Raw genomic sequence first — 22,899 nt, 5'->3', positions numbered from 1 at the left:
GAGCATGTAGAACAGTGGCCGGCACACGGCGAGGGTGCACGGAAAGTCAGCACAATTGTAACTGTTATTGTTGTGATTGTTGTTGTTACCACCTCTGCACTTTGGTCTTCACTGGCCTCTTTCCAGACTTCGGTATGTCCACACCTCCACACCCTTCCCCGACCCTCAAATCTAGCCACACCTCCACAGCCTTCCCCGGCCCTCAAATCTAGCCTGTCTTCTGAGCCCAGCCCTGGGGCTCCCTCGTCTATGAAGCCCTCCCAGATGTCTTCACTCCATGCCAGGCCCAGCAACAGGAGCCAGCAGTATACAAGGCTAGACTCACCCTCCCTCAGGCCCTCAGTCCAATGATGGACTTCCAACAACAGTCACAGGGGGACCTGGCAGAGGTCACAGAGGACCCCACGAAGTAGACACAATTACTCCCATTTCAGAAAAATTGAGGCTCTGACAGCTTAAATGACTTGCCCAAAGACACAACTACCAATGACATAAAATTTCAGATTTTTTCTTAAATGATTTCCAAATCCAGAAATTTGTAACAGACTCTGGACAACCAAGTTATCGATGCCATTTGCCACAGTGTAGGCAGGGATCCTGCCAGGCAGGTCCTAGAGTCACTGCTGAAATGTGGATGATGACTGTGCCCTCTGAGAGGTCTCTTCTCCCATCACTGCACTTGTTGTGCTCCAGTTACTCCAGTTGCTCTGGGCTCCCCCGGTAAACCCTACTTCCCTTCCCCCACCTCCTATCTTCCCCCACCTCCTACCTTCCCGCACCTCCTACCTTCCCCCACCCCCTACCTTCCCCCACCTCCTACCTTCCCGCACCTCCTACCTTCCCCCACCTCCTACCTTCCCCCACCTCCTACCTTCCCCCGTGCTATTCCCTGAGGCCCCAGATTTGCAAATTCCTATTTCTCCTTTAGATCTCAGCTAAAATGGCTTCAGGGAAGCCTTTCCTAAAGCTCCATGCTCCCTCAAGCTTTGCTTTCATAGTATTTACCATAACTCATAAATATTTGTGAAATACCTGCTCAGGCCTGTCTTCCCTGAAGACCATAAATTCCATGAGCCCAAGGGACGTGTAGATCTTGTCATCCCCATCTCCTCAATGCCTAGCAGGCTGGTATCCATTAGATGCTTATTCGAATAATATTTTTTAAATAAATGAATTAAAGATTGGGGAATATATGAGTGATGAGAAAGAGAAAGAATGACAAAGGGGAGAAAAAGGATATGAATAGAAGCCACCCAAAGGGCATAGACAGAAGCAACAGAGAAGACCAGCAAGAAAAAAGGAAAGGCATTTCAATACCTTAGCCAGAGCAGGAATGAGTAAAATTGAGAAAGAAAAGTCGCAGTTTCCATAAGCAGAAATAATGCTCATATATTTGATAAAAAGTTAATTAATAAGCCATTAATCCCATTAATAAAGAAAAATATGTACATTATGTAAGTTAAGAATGATAGCTATCCAATCTTCAGGAATTCATTCATTCAACAAGTACTTATTGAGCACCTACTAATCGCCAGGCTGTAATCTAGGAGCTGGAGATGCAGCAGTAAACACGCACACAAAATAAAATTCCTGTGGTCATGAAGCTCGCATTCTAAGAAGGGGAGACAAAGGAATACTGTATATCCTTGTTCCTATAACTGAACATTCTTGTTTATAAACTTTTTGTTGATGAATAAAATTAACCTCAAGTGCTCTGAATTATTTCCCTTAGCCCCACTCATTGAAAAACATTAAGGTAATGTTTAAAGATGAGTGGAGGGGATGCTCCATAAATGAATCTACAAGGATCTTTGAGAAAATAAATTTTAAAGATTCTTCCGTGGTAAAGAGAAAAGGCATCCTTGGATTATAAGAAGTTAGCATTCCCTCACTTGTTATTAGTGGTGTAAATTTAAAAAAAAATAGGTGAAAAAAAGATTTTAAAACTTTACATGACATAATGCAAAGCTACGCTTTTACTATTTATGTATCTATTTAACTTTTTTTTGAGACAGAGTCTCACTCTGTCATCCAGGCTGGAGTGCAGTGGTATGATCTCAGCCCACTGCAACCTCTGCCTCCTGGGTTCAAGCGATGCTCTTGTCTCAGCCTCCCGAGTAGCTGAGATTACAGGTGCCCGCCACCAAGCCCAGCTAATTTTTATATTTTTAGTAGATACAGGAGTTTGCCATGTTGGCCAGGCTGGTCTCAAACTCCTGACCTCAGGTGATCTGCCACCTTGGCCTCCCGAAGTACTGAGACTGCAGGTGTGAGCCATCGTGCCCAGCCTTTTTTTTTTTTTAAGGCACCTGTGAAATAAATATTCTAAAAGCCACGGCAACAAGCTTGTAAATCTCAGCTATTTTTACAAGTCTGATAATTGAGTGGAAATGGACAAGCATCTGCAAAAATCCAAGATGCCCAGTCTGCCAGCCACTAGGCCCCTCTGTGAGAGAGGGCAGGAGGTTCCTCATTTACAAAGCATACCGTCACCACTTCATACCTTATCTGGGAGGCAGGTGGCATAATTGCATTCCCATTTTACAGATGAGAAAACTCAGAGAGGGCAGATGACCTGCCCCAGGCTCTAGGGGGAGTTAGTAGAACTCTGGGCAGTCCCAGACAAGGAGCCTCCTGGCTGCACCTAGCTGCCTTCTTCAAAGGCACAAATCTGACAGAGCCACAGAAAAAACAAGGTCAGACATTGAAAAAGGTGCATGGCCTTGATGGAATCCCTAAATAATTCTTCAACTTCTAAAGAATAAATCAATAGGCTGGGCGCGGTGGCTCACGCCTGTAATCCCAGCACTTTAGGAAGCGGATGCGGGCGCATCACTTGAGGTCAGGAGTTCAAGACCAGCCTGGCCAACATGGCGAAACTCTGTCTCTACTAAAAATACAAAAATTAGCTGGGTGTGGTGGTGGGCACCTGTAGTCCCAGCTACTCGGGAGGCTGAGGCAGGAGAATGGCGTGAACCCGGGAGGCAGAGCTTGTGGTGAGCCGAGATCACGCCACTGCACTCCGGCCTGGGCGACAGAGAGAGACTCCTTCTCAAATAAAAAAAAAGAAAAAGAAAAGAAAAAAATAATCATCCAGCCTGGCCAACATGGTGAAGCCCTGCCTCTACTAAAAATACAAAAAACCTAGCTGGGCATGGCGGCAGGTGCCTGTAATCTCAGCTACTCGGGAGGCTGAGACAGGCGAATCATTTGAACCTGGAGGCGGAGGTTGCAGTGAGCTGAGATCGCACCACTGCACTCCAGCCTGGGTGACAGAGCAGGACTCCATCTCAAAAAAAAAAAAAAAAAAAAAAAGAATAAAGCAATTAATTCGTACAAAAATATTTTGAAAGACAAAAATTAGATATAAACAAGGGCAACACATAAAAAGAAAAAAAAACTCTATGGCCAAAATCTCACTTATGAATATACAGGCAAAAACCTGACACGAAATCTTAGCTAACCAAATTCACAGTCATATTCAAAGAATCATCTTCAACAGTTAAATAATTTATCTCTAAAATGAAAGGTGCAGACAACAGGAGAGAAGTCAATCACTGGCCTCATAACACGGAAAATATAGATCTACGGTTCAAGTTTAATTTTCCCAATACATGTCAACATACCATTCAGTAGCCTGTAACATCTATTCTTTATTAAAACTACAGACAAAACAAAACCCCACAATGAAGAGAGACTATTTTAAATAAGGATCTAACTCTGACTTCATTGAGATACACTAAAGTTCAGCCCCATCATTTTCCAAATGGAGAAACTAGAGAAGTAAGGTTCAGAGAGATTAAGTAGCTTGCTTTGCCTAAGGTTACTCAGCTGGTCTATGGCAGAGCCAGGTCTCTAACCCATGTCTTCTGATTCTAAGTCTGAAGCTTTCTGTCATCATTCCTATTTTATATATCATGAGAAATGCTAGCAATAGCTATCAAAAAAAAAAGAAACAAAAACTCATAATACATAGAAGATGAATAAATAAAATATTACACTGCAGATAATGTATTTGCCCACCTGGAAAATCTTAAGGGGGTGGGTGTGGTTACTAGAGGAAATCAATGAATTTTAGAATGCAAGCCAGCATCTCAGCTCAAAAACACAGGGGAAAGTTTTTGCTCACAATAGTAGTGAAAGCATTAAGCTATTACATTCTTGGATGTACTTGGGCCACAGTAATACTTATTCAAATAAAATAATAAAACCAGCTGGGCACGGTGGCTCATGCCTTTAATCCCAACACTTTGGGAGGCCGAGGCAGGTGGATCACGAGGTCAGGAGATCGAGACCATCCTGGCTAACACGGTGAAACCCCATCTCTACTAAAAATACAAAAAATTAGCCAGGCATGGTGGCATGCACCTGCAGTCCCAGCTACTTGGGAGGCTGAGGCCTCCCAAGAGAATTGATTGAGCCCGGGAAGTGGAGATTGCAGTGAGCCAATATTGCACCACTGCACTCCAGCCTAGGCGACAGAGCGAGACTCCGTCTCAAAAAAGTAAATAAATAAAATCTTCATGGAAGAAATAAAAGACACGAAGTTTACATTGGCCTAGCTGGAAAAACTTAGTAAAGCAAAAAAAAAAGAATTCTCCCTAATTTAATAACTAGATTAAATAAACTATTACTGGCCAGGCACCATGGCTCACGCCTGTAATCCCAGCACTTTGAGAGGCCGAGGAGGGTGGATCACGAGGTCAGGAGATTGAGACCAACCTGGCTAACACAGTGAAACTCCGTCTTTACTAAATATACAAAAAATTAGCCAGGCGTAGTGGCCGGCGCCTGTATTCCCAGCTACTCGGGAGGCTGAGGTAGGAGAATGGCGTGAACCCGGGAGGCGGAGCTTGCAATGAGCCGAGATCGTGCCACTGCACTCCAGCCTGGGCAACAGAGTGAGACTCCATCTCAAAAATAAAAAATAAAAATAAAAATAAATAAATAAATAAACTATTACTAATTGAAATCCCCAGGATGTTTTTCTAAACATTACAATGTGATAAAAGAATAAATGTGAGCCTATCAAAGAATAATAATAAAGCAAATGACAAACTCAGTTTTTGCTAAATAATTTATACAGAACATTTATATCATGTCTAAGACATAACAAATGACAATAAAATGAATATCTGTGTACTTACCACCCAGCTGAAGAAAGATAAAATTTCCAATATCTTTGAAACTCCGTATGTGCCCACTCCAATGACGTCCCCTCTTTCCTAACCTCTTCAGAGGTAACCACCATCCTCACTTTCGTGTTCATCATTTTCTTACTTTGTTTTCCTAACCCTAAACAATGTATTGTTTAGTTCTGCACACTTTTGAAATTTATATAAATGAAATTATAGAGTATGTAATCTCTACAAGTTCACAATACACTGCATAGAATTCACTGTACAGAATACACCATAATTTCTGTATCTGCTACCCTGCCAACAAACATTAAGGTCATTTCCAGCGGTTTATATTATAAAGATATATACATTCTGATATATCTCCTCGAACACACATGCCAAGAGTTTCTTTACAATACGGGCCTAGGAACTTGCTGTAAGGTAGGACATACGTATGTTTAAATTTATCTGAATAATGCCTACTTGTTTCCCAAAGTAGTGATACACCACTCCCACCTAGCAGTGCCTAAGGACCCAGCTACGCCATATCCTCACCAACAGTTGGCATTATCATGCTTTTAATGTTTTTCTAATCTACTTGGTATGAAATGGTATCTCATTTTCACTTTTATTTGCATTTCCTTGATACCACTGAGCACCTTTTCATTTTCTCTTCTGTGAATTGCCTGGTAAAGTCTCTTGCCTGTATTTCTGTTGGGTTGCTTTTTTCCTTATTTTCTTGAGATTCTTGTTTGTCTCTATTTCTTACTTAAGAATTCTTCAGGCCGGGCGCAGTGGTTCACGCCTGTAATCCCAGCACTTTGGGAGGCCGAGGCGGGAGGATCACAAGATCAGGAGTTCGAGACCAGCCTGGCCAACATGGTGAAACCCCATCTCTACTAAAAATATATATATAAAAATTAGCCGGGCACAGTGGCTTGTGCCTGTAATCCCAGCTACTCGGGAGGCTGAGGTGGGAGAACTGCTTGGACCTGGGAGGCGGAGGTTGCAGTGAGCCGAGCCACTGCACTCTAGCCTGGGCGACAGGAAAAGACTCCGTCTCAGGAAAAAAAAAAAAAAAAAAGAATTCTTCATATATTTTGTCTACTAATCTCTTATCAATTATATATGTGTTTCAATATTCTTCCCAGTTTGCCTCAGCTGGTCTATTTCTTATGCTGGGATCAAAACTAAACTATTTTAATTACCCTCTGTGTTAGAAGTTATATTATTTCTATTCTTATAGTGGTTACTCTAGATATTTACATTTTAACATCTCAACATGGCATTCAATAGCTGTACCATCTATTCTTGATCAAAACTACAGAAAAATCAAAACAAAACTCCACAATGAAGACAGACCATTTCAATAAGGAACCAACTCTAACTTCGTGGAAATACACTGGAATGGCCTCACTTCAAAACAAGAAGCAACATTAGTAATTAAAGTTCAGCCCCCTCATTTTCCAACTGGAGAAGCTAGAGAAATAAGACTCAGAGAGATTAAGTAACTTGCCTAAGGTTACCCAGCAAGTACATGGTAGCATTCACCTTAGTGGCCTTCACAGCTTAGCCCTGGCCTGCACCTTCCAGCAAGATTCTCCCCCACTCAGCAGCAGGCTGCTTCTGTGCTGCATGGATTGTTGCAGTAGTCACCCTCTGACAATTTTGCCACTGGTAGACTGCTGTTTCTGTGACACTGCAGCCTCTCCTCAAAGGTTGCAATATCAGCCTTGGAGGGAGGAGCCCTCCTCCTCTGTGTTTCTAAGTTCCTCCCTTGTTCACTCTCCCTCAGGACCAGGGGTGGTAGCTGGTTTTACCCCTTTTAGTAATTGTAATTAACCACCTTTAGAGTTAACCATTCTTTATGTTAAAATTTCCCTGTTCAAATTACTAGTGTGGCATCTGTATCCTGATACCGTCTCTTCCTGAAATTATGATTGGACATTACACCTTCTCACTCTATGCACCATTTCCTTAGCCTTTCCTGTTTTATATCTTTTTGTCTCTGTGCTACATTTGGATACTTTGTTCAACTCTATCTTCTCATTCTCTCATTCTCTCTTCTGTTGTCTCTAATATGCTGCTTACCTTGGCCATAATTTCAATTTTCATATTTTTCATTTCTAGTTCTGTTTAATCCTTTTCAAAATCTGCTAAAACATATTTTTATATTCACTTATTCTTTGGTCATATTTTCAATTTCTTATTTCTTCAAACATTGTAAAAGAATGTTAGCACCTGATAATTCCAATATATGAAGTAAATGCTGGTCTGATCTGCTATCTATTGCTTTCGTGGTTCTTCCTCACAATGACTTGTTTCTTTGTATGTTGTGATTTTTGACTGTGAGCTCATGTACTTTGAAACCTTATCTGTGAGAAGCCTAAACTGAAGATTCCTCCTCCAGAGAGAATTTGTTTGCTTCCGCCAGATGAAATTGTTTTGAGACTTAAGGCTTTTCAGACCATAGTTAATATGAATTTGGGCCACAAGCTCAAAAGAAGGCTGGCTTGTGGTTACAAAATCTCAATTTTTTGCTCTCTTCCAATCACTACCAAGATCAAAACAGGGAAGTTTTCTTGCTGCCCTTCTCTGTAGAATGGGCTTTTTTCTCTAGCTGACTCTTACACTAAGGATATACTTCTTTTGGGTTCTCAGCTCTATGTAAGGGCATCCTATTGGATTCTCCATCTTGACTAGGCCCTAGGAACCCACACAGATATCAAAACTGAAGGTCAATGCTACCATGATTCAGCATACACTCCAAAACAAAAATCCAGTTTCAGAATTAGGTTGCCATTTAATACATATTTGGATAATCATTGTTTTGTATGCTTGGGACACACTAATAAACAAAATACACAAAGGTCCTTGTCCTCATGGGGTTTACAGTCTAGCAGGGCGAAGGCAAACAAGTAAATTATATAGTATGTTAGAAAGTAATAAGAACTACAGAAAAAAAAAAAGAACACACAACACCAAAGGCACAATCCATAAAAGAAAGAATTGATAAACTGGACTTTATTAAAATTAAAAATTTCTGCACTGCAAAAGACAATATTCACCAGGCCTGGTGGCTCACACCTGTAATCCCCAGCACTTTGGGAGGTCGAGGCAGGCGGATCACTTGAGGCCAGGAGTTCGAGACCAGCCTGGACAACATGGTGAAACCCCGTCTCTACTAAAAATACAAAAATCAGCCAGGCTTGGTAGTGCATACCTGTAATCCCAGCCACTCAGGAGGCTGCGGCGGGAGAATCGCTTGAGCCTGGGAGGCGAAGGTTGCAGTGAGCCAAGATCTCACCACTGCACTCCAGCCTGGGTGACAGAGCAAGACTCTATCAAAAAAAAAAAAAAAAAAAGAGAAAGGAAGGAAGGAAAGAAAGAAAGAAAGAAAGAAAGAAAGAAAGAAAGAAAGAAAGAAAGAAAGAAAATGTTAAGAGAAGACAAGCCACAGACTGGGAGAAAATAGTTGCAAAAGACACATCTGATAAAGGACTGTTATCTAAAATATATGAAGAACTCTTAAAACTCAAAAATGAGAAAACAAACAACTAAAACTCTGTTTATAATGGTCAAAGGACTTTAACAGATACTTCGCCAAAGAGTATATACAAATGGCAAATAAACATATGTCATCAGGGAAATATAAATTAAAACAACAAATACTACTGCACACTTGCTCAAATGGCCAAAATTTAGAACACTGGTAACACCAAATGCTGGTGTGGATGTGGAGCAACAAGAACTCCCTTTCATTGCTGGTGGGAATGCAAAATGGTACAGCCGCTTTGAAATATCGTTTGGCAATTTTCTACAAAACTAAACACATTCTTCGTATTTTTAGTAGAGACGGGGTTTCACCGTGGTCTCGATTTCCTGACCTCGTGATCCGCCCGCCTCGGCCTCCCAAAGTGCTGGGATTACAAGCATGAGCCACCACGCGGGCGCCTGTAGTCCGAGCTACTCGGGAGGCTGAGGCAGGAGAATGGCGTGAACCCGGGAGGCGGAGCTTGCAGCGAGCCGAGATCGCGCCACTGCACTCCAGCCTGGGTGAGAGCGCGAGACTCCGTCTCAAAAAAAAAAAAACAAAAAAAAAACACACTAAACATATTCTTACCATATGATCCAGCAGTTGTACTCCTTAGTATTTACCCAAAGGAGTTAAAAATGTTTGTCACACAAAAACTTACACATAGATGTTTATAATAGCTTTATTCATAATTGCCAAAACTTGGAAGCAACCAAGATGTCCTTCAGTAGGTGAATGGATAAACTGCTGTACACCCAGATAACGGAATATTATTCAGTGCTAAAAAGAAATGAGCTATCAAGCCATGAAAGGACATGAAGGAAACTTAAGTGCATATTACCAAGTGAAAGAAGTCAGTCTGGGCCATGGTGGTTCACGCCTGTAATCCCAGCACTTTGGGAGGCCAAGGTGGGCGAATCACTTGAGTTCAGGTGTTCGAGACCAGCTTGGCCAACATGGTGAAACCCCATCTCTACTAAAAATACAAAAAGTAGCTGGGCATGGTGGCACATGTCTGTAATCCCAGCTACTCGGGAGGCTGAGGCAGCAGAATCACTTGAACCCAGGAGGCAGAGGCTGCAGTGAGCCAAGATCACACCACTGCACTCCAGCCTGGGCAACAGAGTGAGACCCTGTCTCAAAAAAAAAAAAAAAAAAGTCAATCTGAAAGTCTTTAATCCATTTTGTACATGGTGTGAGATAGCGTCCAATTTTATTCTTCTATATGTGGATATCTAGTTTTCCTAACACCATTTATTGAAGAGACTGTCCTTTCCCATTGTGTGTCCTTGGCACGTTTGTTGAAGATCAATGGACCGTAAATGCATGGATTTATTTCTGGGCTCTCCATTCTATTCCACTGGTCTATATGTTCGTTTTTATGCCAGTACCATGCTGTTTTGCTTACTTTATAGCTTTCTAGTGTATATTTTGAAATCAGATAATGTGATGCCTCCAGCTTTCTTCTTTTTGCCCAAGATACTTTGGCTATTTAGTATCTTTTGTGGTTTTATACAAATCTGAGGTTTTTTTATACTTCTGGGAAAAAGATCATTGGAATTTTGATAGGGACTGCATTGAATCTATGGATCACTTTGGGTAGTATGGACCTTTTAACAGTATTAATTCTTCCAATTCACAAACATGGGATATCTTTCCATTTATTTATGTCCTTTTTTATTTCCTTCATCAGTGTTTTCTAGTTTTCAGTGTACAGATCTCTTACCTCCTTACATTTCCTAAGTAATTTTTTGATGCAATTGCAAATGGGATAGTTTTCTTGATTTCTTTTTCAGATAGTTAGCATATAGAAACATTGTATGTTAATTTTGTGTCTTCTAACTTTTCTGAACTTATTAAGTCTAATAGTTTTTTGGTGAAATCTTTAGAGTTTTTTGTTTTTTTTTTTTTGAGATGGAGTCTGGCTCTGTCACCAGGCTGGAGTGCAGTGGCGCCATCTCAGTTCACTGCAGCCTCCACCTCCCAGGCTCAAATGATTCTTGTGCCTCAGCCTCCTGAGTAGCTGGGATTACAAGCACCCACCACCATGCCCGGCTAATTTTTACATTTTTAGTAGAGACAGGGTTTCACCATGTTGTCCAGGCTGGTCTCGAACTCCTGACCTCAAGTGATCTGCCTGCCTCGGCTCCCAAAGTGCTGGGATTACAGGCGTGAGCCACTGTGCCAGTCTTTTTGTGTGTGTGTGAGATGGAGTCTCACTCTGTTGCCCAGGCTGGAGTGTAGTGGCATGATCTCAGCTCACTGCAACCTCCACCTCCCAGGTTCAAGCAATTCTCATGCCTCAGCCTCCTGAGTAGCTAGGATTACAGGCACACACCTTTACGCCTGGCTAATTTTGTATTTTTAATAGAGACAGGGGTTCACCACATTGGCCAGGGTGGTCTTGAACTCCTGACCTCAAGTGATCCACCAGCCTTGGCCTCCCAAAGTGCTGGGATTACAGGCGTGAGCCACCACACCCAGCCTTAGAGTTTTCTATATATAAGATAATGTCATCTGCAAACAGAGAAAATTTTACATCTCCCTTTCCCATCTGGATGTCTTTTATTTCTTCCTGTTCTCTAATTGCTCTGGCTAGGACTTCTAGTACTACACTAAATAGAAATGGTGAGAGTGAGCATCTTAGTCTTGCTCCTGACCTTAGGATCCTTGTTGAATATAACATTAGCTGTGAGCTTGTCATATATGGCCCTTATCATGTTGAGGTACATTCCTTCCACACCCAATTTGTTGCAAGTTTTTATCATGAAACGATGCTGAATTTTGTCAAATGCTTGTTCCCCGTCTACTGAGATGATCATATGATTTTTACCCTTCATTGTGGTAATATTATAGTATATCACATTGATAAATTCAGATATGTTAAAATATCTTTGCATCCCAGGGATAAATTCCACTTGATCATGGTGTATGATCCTTTTAATGTGCTATTTAATGTGCTATTTAATTTGGATTGCTAGTATTTGCATCGATGTGAACATGGCCTGTAATTTTCTTTTCTTATGGTGTATTTGGCTTTGGTGTTAAGGTAATTGTGGTCTTGTAAAATGAGTTTGGAAGTGTTCCCTCTGCTTCAGTTTTGTGGAAGAGTTTGAGAAGTATTGGTATTAATTCTTTTTTACATGTTTGGTAGAATTCACCAGTAAAGCCATCAGGTCCTGGGCTTTGCTTTATTGGGAGGTTTTTGATTACTGATTCAATCTCCTAACTCACTCTTGGTCTATTCAGATTTTCTGTTTCTTCATGATTGAGGCTTTGTAGGTAGTATGTGTCTAGGAATTTATCCATTTGCCTACGTTATCCAATTTGTTGGTGTATAATTATTCATGCTAGTAGTGGTCTCTTATGATCCTTTGAATTTCTGTGGTATTTTGTAATGTCTCCTCTTTCATTTATAATTTTATTTGAGTCTTCTCTCTTCTTAGTCTAGGGACACACTTGGTAAGTGCTATTGCAATACATTCCAGACAGATTCACACTTTTGAAAGCATAACAAACTAGAATAAAATGGAACAGCAAGTAAGAAAGCCCCATCTTGGCAATAAAAGGAGGATCTCTCTGCATGGACTGGGGTAACTGTCCTGAATTTTGTCCACCAAGATTCTCATAAAACTCGCACGATACTTGCCTCCTCTCAGATCCACCCTATACCAGATTGTATCTTGCAATTGTGAAGTGCTCATACACATTTGTTGAATTGCATCTTTACACACTGATATGGTTTGGCTTTGTGTCCCCACCCAAATCTCATCTTGAATTGTAATCCCCAGATATTGAGGGAGGGGTCTGTTGGGAGGTGATTGGATTATGGGGGGCAGTTCCGCCCATGCTGTTCTTATGACAGTGAGGGAGTTCTCACAAGAGCTGATGGTTTTAAAAGTGTTTGGAAGTTCCCCCTTCACACTTTTCTCTCCTGCGGCCATGTAAGATGTGCTGCTTCCCCTTCTGCTATGATTGTAGGTCTCCTGAGGCCTCCCTAGCCATGCAGAACTGTGTCAATTAAACCTCTTTCCTTTATAAATTACCCACTCTCGGGTATTCCTTTTTGGCAGTGTGAGAACAAACTAATACACACACTAAATATGTATCATTTTAGAGCACTCAATGAACATTTAAAATGTTTCTATATTTAAAAGTCCACCTAACACATCAGTATTTAAAGAAAACCATATGCTCACGATATATAAAATTTTAAAGTGAAAAACAAAGTGCACTATGACACTTTTTTAAAAGTAGAAATCAAAAACAAGATTGGTCTTTCAAAATGTTACAGCATTGTAAATTAGAGCTTTTGGGCTTAGTTCTCTCCCCCGCACCCAGCTCTGATTATTTCCAATATTTTAGAAGTATATTAACGAAAACACCTTTTAATATCAGAGCAGCTAAAATTGGTTAAATCGTGACATTAGTAAACAAAAAGTCTTGCTTATTCTTAGCAAGACTAGACAACCTTTAGGCCGGGCGTGGTGGCTCACGCCTGTAATCCCAGCACTTTGGGAGGCCGAGGCAGGCGGATCACAAGGTCAGGAGATCAAGACCATCCCGTCTAACACAGTGAAACCCCGTCTCTACTAAAAATACAAAAAATTAGCCAGGCGAGGTGGTGGGTGCCTGTAGTCCCAGCTACTCAGGAGGCTGAGGCAGGAGAATGGTGTGAACCCCGGGGGGCGGAGCCTGTAGTGAGCCGAGATCGCGCCACTGCACTCCAGCCTGGGTGACAGTGAGACTCTGTCTCAAAAAAAAAAAAAAAAAAAAAAGACTAGACAACCTTTTAAAACAAAATTATCAGGTCAGGCGTGGGTCTGTAATCTCAAGGTGGGAGGATTGCTTGAACAAAACAAGGAGCTCGAGACCAGCCTGGGCAACATGGCAAAACCCCATCCCTACAAGAAATACAAAAATTAGCCAGGCATAGTGGCATGTGCCAGTAGTCCCAGCTATTCAGAAGCTGGAGTGGGAAGGATGGCTCGAGCCTCGGAGGTGGAGGCTACAGTGAGCATGATTGTGCCACTGCACTCTGGCCAGGGTGACAGAGTGTGACCCTGTCTTAAATAAAATAAAACAAAATAAAATAGTCATTAAACCCAAAAAAAGTAGAAATCAAAGTATGTTTAACAATAGTCACCTCTGAATGGTGGGATTAGTGAATCATTTTATTTTACTATTTGTGTTAAATTTTTTCTAATAAACATTCTATTTCTATAAGACTATATATATATAATAAAGATAATCTATAACAACAGAGCACAAAAGAAAGTAACAGATTTCCTTCCTATTAATTACAACAAACTTAGTTAAAACACAATAGTGTGTCAAAACGTCTATGAAAGAATAACAAAGAATTACAAAACAAAAATAATAAACGACTAGAGTGAAAAAAATATTTGTATCAAACATCATATTAAATACATGCACACATGCATATGCAAGCTCATTTCTATGCACAAGAAAAAACTTCAAGACCTCCCAAATTAAGTGAACAGAGGATATAAAAAGACATTGACATCAAAAGAAATAAAACAATAAACAAAAACGCAATGCTTTCTCCTTGTCAGAGACATAGAAATGAAAGAAACAATGGCCGGGTACAGTGGCTCATGCCTGTAATCAAAGCACTTTGGGAGGCCGAGGCGGGCGGATCACTTGAGGTCAGGAGTTCAAGACCAACCTGACCAACATGGTGAAATGCTGTCTCTACTAAAAATACAGAAATTAGCCAGGTGTAGTGGCGGGCGCCTGTAATCCCAGCTACTTGGGAAGCTGAGGCAGCAGAATCACTTGAACCTGGGAGGCAGAGGTTGCAGTGAGCCAAGACTGCAGCACTGCACTCCAGCCTGGGTGACAGAGTGAGACTCCATCTCAAAAAAAAAAAAAATCTATTTAATTCCAACAGATACTGAACTTACTGTATGCCAAGTTCTGTGCTAGGGAAACAGATATGAACAGATGTGAGACCCTCAAGGGTCTCACAGTTTATTGAATGATTGATTTATCCATTCACATTTCATTCAACAGATATTTAGTGAGCACCTACTATGTGCCAGGCAATGTGTCTGGTGCTGGGAACTCAGAGGAAACTAATTGGACAACGTGGCTGCCCTCATAGAGCCTACCTGCTAATGGAAAAGACAGACTATAGGCAAGTAAACAAAAACAAGATAATTAACAGATTATGACGGGTTGTGAAGAAAATAAGCAGGGTATCAAAATTATCTGACTAGGGTAGGTGAGCCTACTTTAGAGAGGGCAGTCAGGAAAGGCCTCCCTGACGAGGTGACATCTGAGCTGAGACATAAGAAAGAGAATGCAGCAGCTGTCTCAGGGGTGAGTGGAACAGCATTCTGGGCGAGCGAATGCAAAGGCCCTGAGAGCAGAAACAACTTAGGTGTTACAAAAACAGAAAGGAGGGGAATGGGGCTGGAGCAGGTAAGTGGAGCTGAAAACAGGGACAGGAGTGAGGGCAGAGGTGGCTGGGAAGATGGCAAGAGCCTTGCTGCTTGTGGTAAAGAGTCTAGGTTTTATTCTGAGAGCAATGGGAAGCCACAGATGGTGTTAAGCAGAGGAGGGGCATAATCTTTGGGATTTTAAAAGATCATTCTGTCTGCAGCGTGGAAAATGGGTGGTAAGCAGGTAGTAGTATGGGGTGGAAAACCAGTTAACAGTTACTGCAGTAGCTCAAGCAGGAGGCAATGGTGGCTTGCATTAGGGTGGCGACAGAGAAAGAATTAACTGAAACCAAAATGTATTTTGGAACTACACTCAAGAATTGCAGGTGGACTGCATGTGGAAGGAGAGGGAAAGCAAGAATCAAGAATAATGCCAACTTTTTTAGCTTCAGCAGTTGGCTAGTGGCAGTGCTATTTACCAAGAGAAGTTTGGGGTTGGAAATCAAGAGTTCAGTTCTGAACAAGTTAAATTTGAGATGTCTGTGAAATCCCAGTAGGAATGTCAAGCGGGTAGTTGGATGTGCAAGTGTGGAGCTCAGGGGTGTGATCCAGGATGGAGATAGAAATTTGGGAGTGATGATAGTATGGAAGATACAAAGAGCCTCAGTCCGGAAGCATGTACCTAGGAAGTGCATATAGACAGAGAAGATCAAGGACTGAGGCCCAAGACAGTCAACACTTAAAGGGTGAGCAGGAGAAGTGCTAAGGAGACAAGGTGAGAACAGCAGAAGAGTAGCCAAGGCCCAGGATGTTGCCACAGAAGCCAGGAGAGGGGAGCCTGAAAACAGAGGAGGACCAGCTGCTGGGACGGAAGAGCCACATGGAAGAGCCAGCAGCGTGGAAGGGACTTTCAAGAGCATCTTCCGTGGCATCGTGGAACAGGTACCCAACTGGAGAGGCTGGAAGGGCTAAGGGAGCTGAGTGAGCAGGGGCAGTGGGTACAGATCACTCGGTGGAGAAATTCAGACATGAAGGGCAACGCCAACTTACAAAGTCTCCAGAAGAAGTTCCTGGAAACAACGTTTGGCCAGTAAATATACAAAGAGACGTCCGGCTTTGCTAGTGATGAGGGAAATGCAAATCAAGACCCAATGAGATACCATTTTACATCCACTCCACTGGAAAAATGTTTTCAGTCTGGCAATACCCTGTGCTGGGGAAAATGCAGAGCCACCGAGTCCTTACACACTGCTGGTGGGATTGTCAGTACAACACTTCAGAAAATTGTTTGGCATTGTCGCATGAAGCCAAACATTCACATGCCCTATACCCAGCCATTCCACTCCTTGCTCACTCATCAGAGAGAGGGGAACAAGAATTCACAGCGGCAGTATTCACAGTAGCAAAAACCCAAAGACAGTCCAAATGCCTTGAGAGGAGAATGGACAAATAAACTGCAGCATACTCACCAAAAGAGCGCTACACAGCAATGAAATGAATGGACTCTAGAAACATGCAGCAGGGTGAGTGGTTCTTAGACTGTGATATGAAGGGAGAAAAAGCCCAAACAGGTTACATGCATCAAAATACCTTTTTATAAAGCAAAAAAAAAAATACAATAAATTATAAATACACTTGAGGAATAGATTCAGATGTGATAAACCTATACTGAAAAAGAAAGCCAGAGGATGATAACGCATGAGTCAAGATAGTGACGATTTTGCATGGAAGGCAACGTGGGTTAAATGATAAGGATGCTTATTACTCTAAAGGGAGAACAAAGACAAGTTCCCCCATGGAGCATTTTTATTCCAAAGCTGATTCAGACACTATTCAAACCACTAAATCTACCTAATTGCAAAAAAAAATACCAGGCAGAGAAACATGTTCAAAAGCACCAAAGGGAAATTCAGGAAATTCACCAATCAGTAAAATCAAGAATGCAGGAAACTCCACAGGAAAAACAACTCAGTTTAAAATTACCAAAAAAAAAAAACAAAAACAGATTTAAAAAGAGGGTGGGAGCCAGGTACAGCGGTTCGCGCCTGTAATCCCAGCACTTTGGGAGGCCGAGGCAGGTGGATCACTTGAGGTCAGGAGTTCGAGACCAGCCTGGCCAACATGGCGAAACCCCATCTCTACTAAAAATACAAAAATTAGCCAGGCATGGTGGCATGCACCTGTAATCCCAGCTACTCGGGAGGCTGAGGCAGGAGAAAAGCTTGAACCTAGGAGGCAGAGGTTGTAGTGAGCTGAGATCGCACCACTGAACTCCAGCCTAGGTGACAGAGCGAGACTCTGTCTCCAAAAAAAAAAGGGGGAGAGAGAGACATGGCAACCAAATGCACCAAGCAGAACTTCTTTGCCTCCTGATTTCAGCAAATCAATATAAAAACCATTACGAGACAGTTGGGGATAGTCAACACTGATGATGGGGGATACTATGGAATTATTCATTTTTTAATTTAATAATGGAATTGTGATTTTTTAAGTTCCTTATCTTTTAGAAACATACAGTACTAAAATATTTTTTAAAAGCTCCAACAATATTTGCTCTGTACTTTTCTCATACATGGTTGTAGCTTGTATACTAACCACACACACACACACACACACACACACACACACACAACACACACAACACACACACACGTTTCTATCCAACAGGGCTATACTTCCAAAGCACAGACAATTCCTCTGCAGACCTCAGCACAGTGCTTTGAATATTGAGAGTACTGCTTTGAGAGTACTGCATTATTTGCTGAATGTATAAAAATAAAAAACAAAAAGAAACACACAAAAAAGGGCCAAGCAGGCCGGGCACAGTGGCTCACGCTTGTAATCCCAGCACTTTGGGAGGCCGAGGCGGGCGGATCACGAGGTCAGGAGATCGAGACCACGGTGAAACCCCGTCTCTACTAAAAATACAAAAAATTAGCCGGGCTGGTGGCGGGCGCCTGTAGTCCCAGCTACTCGGAGAGGCTGAGGCAAGAGAATGGCGTGAACCCGGGAGGCGGAGCTTGCAGTGAGCCAGATTGCGCCACTGCACTCCAGCCTGGGCGACAGAGAGAGACTCCGTCTCAAAAAAAAAAAGGGCCAAGCACGGTGCAATGATAAGAAGTATAGGATTACGTTTCATACAACTTTTTTTTTTTTTTTTGAGACAGAGTCTTACTCTGTCGCCCAGGCTGGAGTGCAGTGGTGCAATCTCGGCTCACTGCAACCTCCGCCTCCCGGGCTCAGATTACTCTCCTACCTCAGCCCCCCAAGTAGCTGGGATCACAGGTATGTGCCATCATGCCCAGCTAATTTTTGTATTTTTAGTAGAGGCAGGGTTTCACCGTGTTGGCTAGACTGGTCTCATAACTCCTGACCTCAGGTCATCCAACCGCCTCTGCCTCCCAAAGTGCTGAGATTACAGGCTTGAGCCACCACGCCCGGCCTCATACAACTTTGTATACTGAGGTCTAAACACAAAGTCCCTGGGAAGGAAGGGCAGGTATGCAAAGAAAGGTGCCAAAACTATTATACTTGTAAGGGGGAAAGAAGGTGCAGATACCCCCAGCCAGGGTGAATCCCTCTGACACACACTCCCAGCACCACAGGAGTTAACTTATGTATATTGTCATTTATGCAATGTCTGATTCCACCACCAGGCTGTGGGCCCCACTCTGGAGGCGCTCATGTGGCCAGACTGGGAAAGCAGTTAAGAGCCTAAAGGAAGAAACCGCAGCATCGTCCAGAGGAGAAACAGCACAGACCGCAAAGAGAGTCAAACATCCCAGTGCCCAAGTCAGGAATGCCAACTAGAGATCAGCCGAAGCAGAGATCCCGGCGGGGGACGTGGCCGTGGGCTGGCACCGTCATCTCCTCTTCTGAGGAGCCGACGAAGGGAGTGGAGTGGGTGAGAGCCAGCATGCAACAGGAGGACGAGGACTGGAGAGGCAGAGTAACGGGGACTCAGCAGCTGTCCGCTCTGTAACCTGGCTGGCCTGGTCCCTTCTCAGTGCAGTAGGATGTGGGCTACCACAGGAATGCAGGCAATGCTAGTGCATCAGAGTAGAGAGCTCGGCATTCCTCAGCACCTTGGGGAGGCCTACTCCGACCAGCAGATGTAACCACATTTAACCATGCAGTGAGGCTCCATCAAGCACATCCAGGGTGCCTGGGCACCTGGAGGAGGGAGGGAGGGAGAGAGGGGTTCCCTAGGCGGGCACAGGGATAAGGGGCAGGAAGAGCCACAAAGTGGAGTTGATTTTCAAGACCCCTCTGACTGACTTTTGAAAAACTGGATAGGACGGGAGGGGAAAGAAAAACACAATGAGTGCTAGTTAGACACTTCAAGGCATGTAAGGAAAGTTTCTTTCCAGGAAGAGGGGCTGCACAAAGGTCAAGAGATGGCAAGAGGCCAGGCGTGGTGGTTCACGCCTGTAATCCCAGCACTTTGGGAGGCCAAGGTGGGTGGATGATTTGAGGTCAAGAGTTAGAGACCAGCCTGGACAACATGGTTGAAACCCCGCCTCTACTAAAAATACAAAAATTAGCCAGGCATGGTGGCGGGTGCCTATAGTCCCACCTACTTGGGAGGCTGAGGCAGGAGAATCACTTGAACCCAGGAGGTGGAGGTTGCAGTGAGCCGAGATCACGCCACTGCACTCCAGCCTGGGTGACGGAGTAAGACTCCATCTCAAAAAAAAAAAAAAAAAAAAGAGAGAGAGAGAGAGATGGGAACACACAATGGAGAGGGGAAGATACAGTAATGTCCAGTTTTCTTTATCCTCTCAAAGATGCCCATTAAAAGTGCTGGAGGCCCTGGGCTGGGTTCCACAGGCTAGGAGGAACGTTTTATGTATCCCTGTTCCCCTGTTATTACAGAAAAACCCACTGTGTATGAACTGTTTCTACTTCCAGGAACTTACCACAGAGCTGTAACCTCAACATACATTCACAATGCTCAAAAAGAGGAAACCAAATAGCCAACCACTAGAGTTAGATTAGTTAAAATACAAAAGCATGTTGTCAAAGATCAGTTAATGGCATGGAAAGAGCTACACCCCATGTAAATGGAAAAAGCAGGTTACAAAACAATATGATTCCAATGTCATGAAAAAAGTATAGGCATTTTTTAAAATGTGTAATGCTCAGAGTCTTTCTCTGTGTGGTGGGATTGTGGGTGATAACCTTCGTCATCCTTGTTGGCTATTATCGACAATAAATATGTTTGACTTTTTAAAAAGTAGATAAAAACATAACAAATGTTATTGAAATACACACACACAATTGAAAACAGGCCCACGTGGGGTAAGCTCACCTTCTGCAGGATGGGGGTAGGGCAGATGCTGTCAAACAGGACTGAGTTGAAGATCCCGTACACGCCCTCATCAAGGTGGTACACGATGGTCTTGGGGGTGGCACCATTTTCCTCTGCAGAAGGGGAGGGGTCAGGGGCAGCACAAGTAGCAATGTGAGGGGGTGGTAGTGGGGCTGACACAACAGTGGGCTCAGCAAGGAAGCAAAACGGCTGCCCATTCCTCAACCATGAGGCGAGGCCTACAACAAAAGCCATCAGCAGCCATCCTTCCAATGACGTGGGTTCACTGCCGTGTTGGGAACACTCACCCTTGCAGCCAAGCAACCTGCCCAGGACGCACTCCCCTGCTTGCATCTGAGCCCCTAGGTGCCCCAGCAAAGGCAGAAGAGCAGCCCACCCAAACTCAAGACCCCAAAAGGTTAAACCACTTGCTCAGAGGCACATGATAGGGCAGTGGATGAGCCAGAATGAGAAGCCAGGTCTCTTGATTGGATCAGATGGGACAATTCTCCCGGTCTATAAAGGAAGCCAGAAGAATGCCACACACGAACATAGGACATTCTACCTGGAGCCCACCACCCTTCACATGAATTCTCTCCGGGGAAGAGCACACAGTCCTGAGGTTCCCCTGCATGAGGGTCCCAGAGCAGAGGGCAAAGCCTCAAGATCAGAGTCCCTGACACCTGTCACTCACAGGCTGCTATCCCTGACCTATCTGGAAGGGCAGGGAAGAGCACTGATGTCGGTGATGTGGGCCCAGAAGCTCTGAGTCAGCCTAACCTGAACTTGAATCCCTGCACTGCCCCTTATCAGCCATGTGACCTTGGGCTAATGACTCAGCCTCCCCCTGCCTATGTTGTCATCTGTAAAGTGGACTCAAACAAATGTAAGCTGTCATTAATTATTTTCATTATATTATGAGAAGCAGTAGGGTGAGTAGGAGCCTGCATTTTGGAGAGGAGACAGACATGGGATCAAATGCAGGCTCTTACTAGCTACTAAGCAGTTCACTTGTATTCTCTTTGGCTCTCGGTTTCCTCATCTGTAAAATGGGGTCAACAGAGTATCTATTCTCTCTAAGGTTGTTTTGCTCTCAATTCACAAAATATGAACACGCCTAGGAAAAAAGATGCTAAATAAATGTCTTGGGGTGGGGCGACTTGACTGAAAGTTTTCCTAAAGCAAGAACCCATTCATTCTCCAGATTCCCCCATCCTCTGCCACTAGGTCTAAAACTAGATCCTGCTCAGCCAACCACTATCTCCAGCTTCAGGGGAGAACAGGGCTCTGCTGCCCACCTGGCACCTACCCTCCCTGCCAGGCTGGTCCAGCAGAACCTCCTTCTTGGCAATGATGCTGATTGCCACAGTGAAGGCCGAGGTCACGTAGTAGCGCCCCAGCTCAGCAAAGACGTCCACGCCACAGCCCTCTGGGAAGTACAGGTCCAAGGCTGAGTTGATCACGGAAGCAATCTGGTAGGAGGAGAATGGGGAGACAATTATGTGTTTGAAATGTGGGCTTGATGCTGAAGACTTGCTACAGCTCCAAGTCTATTTCTTGAAAGCTGCTTTGATTTCCGGAAGAAGGATTTGGCAGCTGCTAAGGCCCCAGCTGGTAACTGTGGACAGCTGGCCAAGAAGGTAGGAGGGGACAGAGCTGGGTAGAGAGCCTTGTGCTTGTGTAAATCACCCTCCTCCATGGCCCCACAATGGGAAGGAAGTCCTCTTCATATCACACTTGGTACTCAGATTCCAGAAGCCCTGATGTGGATCTTTCTTTCATAAATAACCAGTTTGTTAAATACAGTCGACCCTTGAACAACACAGGTTTGAACTGTGTGGGTCCACTTACGCATGGATTTTCTTCTGCCTCTGCCACCCTGAGACAGCAAGACCAAGCCCTCCTCTTCCTCCTCCTCCTCCACAGCTTTCTCAACTTGAAGACAATGAGGACAAAGACCTTTATGATGATCTACTTCCACTTAATGAATAGTGAATACATTTTCCCTTCCTTGTAATTTTCTTAATAATATTTTATTTCTGGCCAGGCATGGTGGCTCATGCCTGTAATCCCAGAACTTTGGGAGGCTGAGGTGGGCAGATCACTTGAGGTCAGGAGTTCGAGACCAGCCTGGCCAACATGGTGAAACCCCATCTCTACTAAAAATACAAAAAACAGCTGAGCATGGTGGCTTGCACCTGTAATCCTAGCTACTTGGGAGGCTGAGACGTGAGAATCACTTGAACCCAGGAGGCGGAGGTTGCAGTGAGCCAAGATCGTGCCACTGCACTCCCACCTGGGTGATAGAGTGAGACTCTGTCTCAAAAAAAAAAAAATTATTTCCTCTAGCTTACTTTATTGTAAGAATACAGTATATAATACATATCACACATAAAATACCTGTTAATCGGCTGTTTATGTTATCAGTAAGGCTTCTTGTCAACCATAGGCTATAGTAGCTACGTTTTGGGGGAATCAAAAGTTATATGCAGATTTTTGAGTGTGTAGGGGGTCGGTACTCCTGAG

The 22,899-nt window shown here is 43.5% G+C and overlaps 1 protein-coding gene across 6 annotated transcripts in view; it reads right to left on the bottom strand.

Moving 5' to 3' along the window:
* The window catches only part of AZIN2 (antizyme inhibitor 2), a 41,209-nt gene that overhangs the window by 2,964 nt on the left and 15,346 nt on the right, over positions 1-22,899 (bottom strand). For 5 of the 6 annotated variants that reach the window (XM_030823350.1, XM_030823353.1, XM_030823351.1 and 2 more), the window contains 2 exons: positions 21,683-21,845; positions 20,374-20,486 (listed from right to left, as the gene is read on the bottom strand). In XM_030823350.1, the coding sequence (XP_030679210.1) occupies positions 20,374-20,486; positions 21,683-21,845 (276 nt within the window). Of the gene's footprint in view, positions 1-16,531; positions 16,602-20,373; positions 20,487-21,682; positions 21,846-22,899 lie in introns of all 6 variants that reach the window. The other variant, XM_030823354.1, reaches the window with a different exon arrangement.

The sequence above is a fragment of the Nomascus leucogenys genome, chromosome 12, assembly GCF_006542625.1.
Source record: "Nomascus leucogenys isolate Asia chromosome 12, Asia_NLE_v1, whole genome shotgun sequence".
NCBI lineage: Eukaryota > Metazoa > Chordata > Mammalia > Primates > Hylobatidae > Nomascus > Nomascus leucogenys.
The sequence above is the reverse complement of the archived record's forward strand: the minus strand, read 5'-3'. Positions and strand labels throughout refer to the sequence as shown.